The 10,081-nt window shown below is 31.6% G+C and overlaps 1 protein-coding gene across 1 annotated transcript in view; it reads right to left on the bottom strand.

Annotated features, from left to right (window-relative positions):
- Positions 1 to 10,081, bottom strand: part of USH2A (usherin) — a 990,439-nt gene that overhangs the window by 462,551 nt on the left and 517,807 nt on the right. The window contains exon 35 of the mRNA XM_072647832.1: positions 6,067 to 6,218. Coding sequence (XP_072503933.1) covers positions 6,067 to 6,218 — 152 coding nt within the window. The remainder of the gene's footprint in view (positions 1 to 6,066; positions 6,219 to 10,081) is intronic.

Genomic DNA, 10,081 nt, shown 5'->3' with positions numbered 1-10,081 from the left:
AACTCTACCTTGGTGATTCCTACCCTAAATTTTACATATATATATATATATATATATATATATATATATATATATATATATATATATATATATATATATATATATACACACACATATATATGTATATGTATATATATACATATATACACACACACATGTATATATACATACATGTATATACACACACACAAATATATTCATTTTATATATTACTTATTCATATTTTATTTATATTAATTATGTTGTTTTATAAATTATATATATATAAAGTGACTTTTAAAATAAAATTATTAAAGCTTGATTTGCTAAATTTTGCTTTTGATTACAGAAGCAAGGAAAAATATATGCTTCCTCCAAAAATTATGCTTCTTTTTAAAATAAAAATTGATTTAATTCCACAATGACCTGAAATTAATAGCAACAATTTGGGTCAATGGTAGCAAATAATAAAAATAGCAAAATTTCAAGGCAAAAGCAAGGCAATCAAGGAAATAAAATGATGACAGAGATTCACAATTTACCGTTTGTCTCAGTCATAGGTTTACAAGATCATAGATTTAGAACTAGAATAGATGTCCAAAGTGATCAAGCTCAGCTCCCTTTTTTTTAATAGATGGGGAAACTGAGACACAGGAGTAGGCAAGTGATTTGCTTAGATTTATATAGCTAGTACGTAAGGCATGATTCAAATTTTTCTGACTCTGAATTCAGTATTTTATTTCCTACAATACACAGCCTCTAACTTTTGTGAGCTAATTAACTAAAACTAATTCATAAGCATCATTTTTAATTGCATGACCTTTTAAGACTTATTGACTACACTGATAAATATAAGCCATACAGAGAGAAAAGAATCATGCTTTCATAAAATATGTGATCCAATCTGAAGGTAAGCAAACAAACCTTTCCTTCATTACGTCCTATGTACTTTTTCAGCCATGTGTATATATATATATGCATATATATATATGCATATATATATATCTGTATATATATCTATATATATACATACACACACACACACAAACACACATATATGTATATGCATTTAAGTGAGATTTTAAGCATTTCTTTTCTAGCTGAAATTATTTGTGCTTCTTAAGGATATCAGAAATTAGGGCAGTAGCTATATATGCAAATACCATATCTGATTGAAAAACTATAAAGTCATTGTTTCATTATTTTTAGATATCTTCACAAATGAATTGGTTTAAATTCATGGTTACTGCTATTTATTAGACATAAATTGTTCTTAAAATAATTGGACCAAAATGAAATTGAGAATGAAGGTAATTATGACAAAACCAACTCTCCCCAAATATGTTTGCCTCAATTGTTTGGTTATTTCAGGCAAAATTATCTTTAAGCTGCAATTATTGGGCTAATAACCCCAATTTTCACTTTGTTTGCATGTGGAGAAGCAGCCAGCACTTTGCATTGTAATTTTACAATTATTTTTGCTAACAGTTTGCCAGGACATAAAAATAGGAATTGCAATATAATGAGACTGACTTTTTTCAATAAGAAAATTATGTTTATGATTATTTGAATTCTCAATATTACTTAAGCTAAGTATGTATACATTAGACACATATTTCCTGAATACACTGGATTTCTGTGACCATAAAGTTTTGCTTTCATTTATCTCAGTTCCTTACTTTTCATTTCTATGGAACTCTAATGGGTATTAAAACTAAACAGAAGCCTTCATGTACTGATAGGCTTTTGTTGGGTAAAAATTATTTTGAATGAACAAAGGATATTTTAAAAGCTTCGAGCAAACAAAAAAGCATTAAATTAAACCTTTTTTGTACTCTAGAGAGGTTCACGTTTAGCACACTTTTCATCTTGTGCCTTGTGTGGTTGTTAGCTTCCTGTTACAGAAAACTAATTGTTGGCTTACAGTCATACAGGCACGTTGAACAGACACACAAACACTCATACATATATATACACATACACACACACATACAGCCACCATAAATTCCTTGTGTACATTTAAAGTTCAGTAACATGGATTATAAGTAAGATAAAAATGCCATTTAAAAAACTATATCTTTACAGAAGCAGCTAGACTTCACAGGTGCAATGGATAGCACACTGATCTTGGAGTCAGGCAAACATGAGTTCAGATTAGGTCTCAGATGTATTTTAGCTGTGTGACCCTGGGAAAGTCACTTCAACTCTTCCTGCTTCAGTCTCTTCGATTATAAAATGAGGATAATAATAGCACCTACCTCATAGGGTTGTTATGAGGATCATATTTTTATTTGATTAATTTTTATTTATTTAATGCTAATAAAGCACTTACAACAGGACATAGTACAAAGTAGGAACTTAATAAATGATCGTTTCCTTCTACTAAATCAATTTAAGTACTGAACAACTATATGACACTATTGTACTCAATGAATTAAGGTTTCAGTCTGACAAAATGTGACAAAGTAAAAATGACTGCTATATGTGAATGGTGTAAGCTTTGTTTTCTAGCGAGCAGACTGAAGTCCAAGCAGGTTGTGAGAAGAAAGTCTGTTAATATGTGGTTGCTAATAGAATACAAGTAACAATACATAACAGGAACTGTGATATTTCTGTCCCACTGCTATTGATTACATGAGTGATCACTGGCAAACTGCTTTACCTCTGGGGGTCTCAGTTTCCTCATCTGTAAAATGCTTAGACTCGATCTTCTCTAAAGTTCTTTTCAGCGCTAAATCTTACCATCTTCTGTCCATTAAAACTAACTAGAGGGAAGTGGGCTGAAGGAATGTTCTAGAGTCAGCCACAGTTCTGAGGGCTAAGCTTTAGAGTCCATTAATATTATCCAATATTTTCTGAAGCAGTATGTTAGTCAGATTAAATGCAGAATAATTTGTTTTTATAGAATACATAATTTTACAGAATGATAAAGCATTCAATTATACTTCTCTAAAGCATTTGAAAGTGAAGAGAAAACACTTGAAAGTTACTTGTTTTGTAATTCTGTAGAAAATATAATTTCAACAATTAAAAAAAAACTAATGATGAGGTACAGTTATTTTGCTAAAAAAGTTTACATCCTAAAATTGCTTATTTATTGCATATGTTAGTTACATTTCTATTTATTTAGAATTGATATTGTTCACAGAGGGATTAGTCTAACAAAACTTTAAACAAGGAAACAATATTATAAACCACAAAGGAACGTTATCCCAACTGGGATAAAAGCAATTCTCTTTCAAAACAAGGATACAAGCAACAATCTTTTCTCCTTATCTTATTTGTTTAACAAACCACAGGGAAATTATTGTGTTTACTGACTTAGAACAGTTAGCAATGGTAAGAATAAATGAAACAGATCTACATATGTTATTAAACTATATCCCAGCTATTTTCCCCATTTGGTGACATTTTCTTTTCCTTACATCTTCTAACACTACTTATCATGACTATTAAGTAAAGAGATACTACATGTAAATAGGTTTAGAAATGCATAAGTATGTTACAGTTTATTAAAACTTTAAAATAAGCAGTATTCAAAATATAAAATTAGAAAAATTAGCTTCTCTATAAAAATACAGATACATTATAAGAGGAGTTTATGAGAAAAAGTAGTCATTGGAACTGAATAAAATGAATGAAATTTCATTTAATGATTAGTGCCAATAAGAACATTCATATACATATATATAAAATGGATTACACATTTTATTGAAATATATATTTGCTTAAATTATATTCATTGAAGTATACATTAAGGAATGTACTCTCAAAGATGGATTACTCTCTTACATTTGGTTAAATTTCTGTGAACCACACGCTTATAAATTGTAGGACAGAAAAACCTGCCTCTAAAGATAGTTGCATTGTTGTCATCAATCAATAATACACATTAAATAAAAGATTAGCAACCAAAATAGCTGCCTGTGTAATATCAGTTTACTACTGGGAGTGTTATCTAGCATTATTTAGGGTACTCAGAGATGTGAAATTTTCAAAGCAGTATTTTTACTGTAAATAAATACAAGAAAACTTTCAGAAATCAAATGAAAATGGGAACTTTAACTTCCTGGCAGTATTTAGTTGAGTTGTTCTAAATAAAGATGTGACTGTTCAATGCCTGTGATTAGAGATGGATCACTGGCTTGGGAAAAGAGATTGCATACTGAGTGCAAGGATGAAGAAAAGTGCCAAGGAGATCAACTTCTGCACTGAATTGTACTGCAAGTCATCACAGAGCTTGAAATTTGGTGAATCAGTGGGAAAAACAGTCTGAGAAACCAATTCTATGATTTTCTCCTTGACAGCATGTTGTGGCATCTTATCCTTTAGAGCTTACATCAGTCCCAAACATTGCAGTAAGCATGTGTGTAACAATCCCATGTGTTCAGGGCATGGCTACATTGAAACAAAAAAAAAGGGAGGGGAATGATTCTACGTCAAAATCACATTTTGCTGTTTTAATTCTTAAACAGTTGTGGAAGTTTCTATTGTATATAAGAGTATGGAGAGAGAGAGAAAGAGAGAGAGAGAGAAAGAGAGAGAGAGAGAGAGAGAGTGTGTTTTCAAATAGAGGAGAAAAATTGACTAAAAGCTCTTCATGCTTTTAAGAATATCCATCACAAAATACTTTCACCTATAAAATCTTTAATGATAGTAAAGTCTGCAGTTCTGCTCTATGGATAGATTATGCTTTTGTCACATGGAAGGTAACTCATCTTGGAAAGAAAATATGAAGTGTTATCAAAAATTAAAAGCAAAAAACAAAATTCAAAACTTTTTCAAGGCAATATTTCTATGGTATCTTACATAATGAAGAGAATGAATCTTCATTGTGGGCAATCTTTCTTATGGAAAGTAATAACCTTCCAAATCCAGTACAAGCTGTGTGGGGAAAGGGCAGCCTTGTGTCTCAATCTGGCTACAGAATAGGATGCTGGAGGGATGGAAAAAATGATAATGTGATTGAGGAGTGGAGTTGGTGTGAGAGCTTTGTAGAGGAGAGGCATTCTTCATTCCTCAGGCATGTTTCTCTTCTCCAGAGCTCTAACACCATCTTCACTTTTCATGTAGTCACAACACATCCCAAGTCAGATCGTCTTCAACAATTTGGACAAAGGACCCACAGACAGTTGGCAGCACAGACCTGCCCCTCCCCCACTGAGTTTGAATGGGTTACACCTGTCTATGTATCTTCTAGGTGCATTTTTTTTTATCTGTTGTCTCCCCATCAGAATGTGAACTCCTTGAGAACAAGGACCATGTTTTTGCTTTTCTTTGATTGCTCAGGGCTTAGCACAATGTTTATCATACAGAGAGTGTTTAATGAATGCTTCTTGACCAACTGACTGCTTCAAACGAATACAGGTTTGATCCCCTAGGGCCAATGTCCATAGCAAATATATCTGAAAACAAATCTAAAGGAGGAGAATTAAATAGAAAAAATTAAGACCACCCCAAAGAAATATAATCTGCTAATAAATACTAAGTATGATTAGTTATAAAAATATTTTGCTATTCTGATCATTGCTGGTGGCTGGTAGGAAGGGATTAGCATCTAAATGTTCACATTTCTTCTTTTCAGATATCACAAACTGATATTAACATAATCCTAAATCCTGTACATATGGCATTCTCTATCAGACTAATATAATAGCTTATTTTTTTTACAGTAGAGCAACTCTCTGGGTTTATACCTTCTTGTTATAATTATTTTTATCACATTCCTGTTTAGTCTCTTTGTTAAGACCCTCACATTTTTTACATTATTAATTATAATTTTTCTTTAAATTTTCTATATAAGGTAGGTTAAGCTACATTTGAACCCTTTAAATTTGCTAACTTTTCTTCATTTCAATGTATGCTTTTTTCCTTCCTTCACAGCAGCTGCAACCAATCTGTACTTTTGGAACAGGAATAAATGATTATCTATCAAATCCTCTGTAACTCCTGAATGACAAGGCTTATAAAATGTCACATTTTGCCTTACAAGTTAGTAGTGACCAGAATGAGGTATTGCCATTTACCATGATGCTCAGTGCCATTCACCAAAGCTTTCATTCTTAAGAGATAAATCAAAATACTCACCAGTGGCCCTAAAGCACAGCCTTTGGCTGTGCATGCCTGAACTCTGAAAGAATGCAAACTCCAAGGAGCAAATCCATGAGCATAATAGCTGAGGTGTGATGAATTCTGCATTAGTACACCATCTATGTACAGTCCATAACTTGTTAAAATACCTATAAAAGCAATAAATTGCTATTAGCATAATTTCCATAGTTTAGAGAGCTATATCAGAAGAATATAGCAACTGTTGAAGAGGTTTCCAGTTGTCCAGGAGCAATGAATTATTGGATTGTAGAATATCATAGCTAGAAGAGACATTAGAAATTATTTAGACAAACTTCATTTCATAGATAAGGATTCTGATTCTAGTGATTCATGCAAGGTGGAATAAGTAACAATTCAGAACTCCTTCTTCCTAGTATGGAACTCTTCTCTCCTTTCATCATTCTCCCTGTTTTAATTTATCTATCACCATAATTAAATGTTCAAAAATAAGTAGATTAGATAAAATGTATTTTTATGAAATTTCTTTGAACTACCACTAATTTCATACCACTCCTTTCTACATGAGGTGGAGGTGATTCTGGGTTCTTGAAGGTTAGTCTGCTGGAACATAAGCTGTGACAAGTCCAAACTAGAAGAGTTTAAAGTGTGGGTATAGAAAAGGACAATAATAATTAATGATGATGATGATGGAGGATGATCATAGTTTTTTTTTCTTAGAGTTGTAAATAAAGGAATTAGAGGAGTTGGTTTTGCAAAGGGAAATAAATAATAAAACAATTTTATGAAACCCTTGGTCATTCAAATAGCTGAGTTCATGGTAAGTATTTGCAAATTACTATGAAAACAATTTACCCTATGAACTCATATCTACAACAAAATGATACAGATAATAAAAAGGTAGATGAATTCTATTAAAACTTATAGGATCTTTCAAAGTACATGAAAATATGATAATAATGGCTAATGTTTCATAAGGTTAATATTTATAGAACACTATATCATCTCATTTCAGTTTCATTTCACAAAACTTTGCAAAGAAAATATTACAGTTACTATAGATAGGAGATTGAGTATAAAAGTTAGGTGATTTGACCAAGGTAAAACAATTAGTAAATGTAAAAAGTAGGATTAAATTCCAGGTCTCTCTATTAAATATCAGGCACTCTTTCTACAACTGTAACAAATTGTCTTTAACAGTCAGTGACTTCAAGATAAAAATCAGCTGGGAGGAGGTTAAGTGACCTTATGCAAAGTCACATAGGTAGTATCATATTCTAATATAAATGAGTAATTTCCAAATAGATTGTATATACTCAGCTCATTGACTTCTTATGGTAAAAATAAAAACCAAAACAAAACTAGATGAAAGAATAAAAATGAAAGAAATGCAGATAATTGAGGAGACTCCAACCTGAACTATTAAACAAGCTAAGGAAGCCAAATGAGAAATGGATAAAAGAACACATATCAACACAAGTTTTCACGATTTTCTATGGAAATTTAATTTGTTTAATCAATTGTCACTAGAGAGAAATCAAAAACAGAAACTACCTAGCCAACAAATACTCAATGTTCTTGCCAAAATGAGAGATGGAATCCAAGGGCAACACTGGTTTAAAATAAATTTGTTCATAAAATCTTGTGGAGGAAGAAATTGAAAAATTATTACCAATATCGTGTCATATAAGTCAGATGGAGCAGAAGAAAAGGTTACATAATGTTTTGCAAGAGATTCAATTAAGCAAAATCATTCCAAGAGGATTTACTAACAGAATTGAAAAAGTACAAACAGACAAAAATTGGAAAAGATCTGTAAATATTTCCATAACAAACATTCTCCCACAATGACAGCAGAGCATTTGGAATTTAACTTCACAGTCTCTAACATGCTACAAGAAGAAATAAAAATGGCACCAAAACAAACAAAGCTGGTATAACCAACTGGACTACAATGAGGAGGGAAGTGTAAGAAACAGCAAAATATTGAGTATTTAGAAAGATTGTTCTCAATGTATTTGGAATATGTCCAATGCAGGTTTCAAATGAAAGTAGATTTCCCATATATGGCAACATTCTCCAGATGGCCCCACTCATGGACAATACTGTAGTGACTGAAGTGTATAAGACTGAAGAACTTTATAAATGAGATTCATTATTATTAAAGTCTAACTAGTCACACAGTAAATCTGAGTGAATTAAACATATATTCATATATATCATGCTTTTCTGAACTTCATGGTCTCTAGAAACTTATTGTTCTACAAGATGAAATAAACTCTGAAACACTCGTACCTCCACAGACCACTTCCCATTCTGACTGCAGGATGCATCATGCAGCCTCTCTTCTCAGACAAAAATATTTTGTCTACCCCATTAGGTTGTGAGCTATTTGAGGGCAGACTGGCCTATCCCTTTCTTCATATTCCCTAGTGCTTAATACAATGCCTTGTATGTAATAGGCATTTAATAATGTTTATGGATTCTGATTATGACATATCCATATATCCTACATGAGTTTTATATGTATTATATTGTTTTAGACTGACTCTTTCTATGGGTAATCAGCTGAGTCCAGAATTAAGCAAAAAACTGGAGATCAGGTGAAATTTTCTCTGGTAAATTGCATAGTGCTTTTAACTATTCCAAGCTTCATCCTGAAGCCAAAGTCTTTATTTTTAATGTCATTATTCTTCTGATGATGTGTCATAACTACAAGATATGTTTGAGAAGGATTAAAGTTGCAAGTCATCCAAAAGGACTTTGTTCAGGAAAAGGTACACATGCAAAACAGGATGTCATCATAATATATATATATGTATATATACCTATATATAATATATATTATAATATATGTATAATATACACTCTGAAAATGGGGCAAATTGAATTGGGGATAATTGTTTTTCCACTGGTCCACAATTGAAAGGAAAGACCTCAGGATGTTGGTGTATAACCTATGGCCATTGACAATGTTATATTGCTTGAGACGGGCGTTGAGATATTTTGTGAATGTACCACCCTCCCCCCCATCTCCAAGTAGAATCACATAGGATATATGAATATCTCTACCACTTTTTAACAAGGAAAGAGTTTCAATCATTTCCCATGGTGTTCAATACCAGACTTCAACTATTTTAATATTTTTGTTCTATTTTAAAATATTCTGCTTACTTATGATTTTAAGTATTTAATTGCTTCATTAAGAACAGTCATCTTGTACACTATCCAATTTCATATTAGAAGATTTCCTCATATAAATAGAATCTGAGTAATAGAGAAATGGATTTTTAAAAATGAACTAATCCAGTTATAAAACTGAAATATAGTCATAATTATAAAATATTTTAACAACAATAATGTCATTGTCCTTGGAATTCCAAATCAACTCAGAAGAATTTATGAACATATCCTGAAAAATAATTTTAATTAATATGCCCCTTTCAAGCCTAAGGACATTATATATGCCTTTGGCTGAATACACCATTGTGTTATATTAAATGGGCCAATCAGTTGTGAAAGAAAGAAAAAGAAAGCTAGGTTTTCAAAATACAAAGTGAGTCTTTTGAAAACTATGTATTATAACTTTCTTAAATATGGACTGATAAGAAGCCAGTAGGAGCAATTTGTTTTAGTTTCAGTCCATTTAATAAACCTAATTCACTAACCTAAACCTGTGGAAGAGTTAATATAGTATGGTGGATAAAGCAATGTATCTGGAGTACATTGGGATAGGAGTTGAGGGTTACTGTGCCATGTTAAGCAAATCAATTAACCTCTCTGAATCTCCGTTTCCTTCATTATAAAATTAGTAGCCTTGATATTGTGCATTTCAGATAAAAAAGAGATCCTGTATAAAAGTAGAGAGGGTTGATACAATGTCTGGTTTTAGAGAAAACAAGTGTGTCAATTTAGATAGAAAATGAATCAATTAATCAATCTGCATTTATTAAGCACCTACTATGTTCCAGTCACAATTCTAGGCATTGGAGATACAAAGACATACAAATAAATTGGGGATACAAAGATTTGA

The sequence above is a fragment of the Notamacropus eugenii genome, chromosome 2 (genome assembly GCF_028372415.1).
Source record: "Notamacropus eugenii isolate mMacEug1 chromosome 2, mMacEug1.pri_v2, whole genome shotgun sequence".
NCBI lineage: Eukaryota > Metazoa > Chordata > Mammalia > Diprotodontia > Macropodidae > Notamacropus > Notamacropus eugenii.
This window is presented reverse-complemented; position numbering and strand designations above follow the sequence as displayed.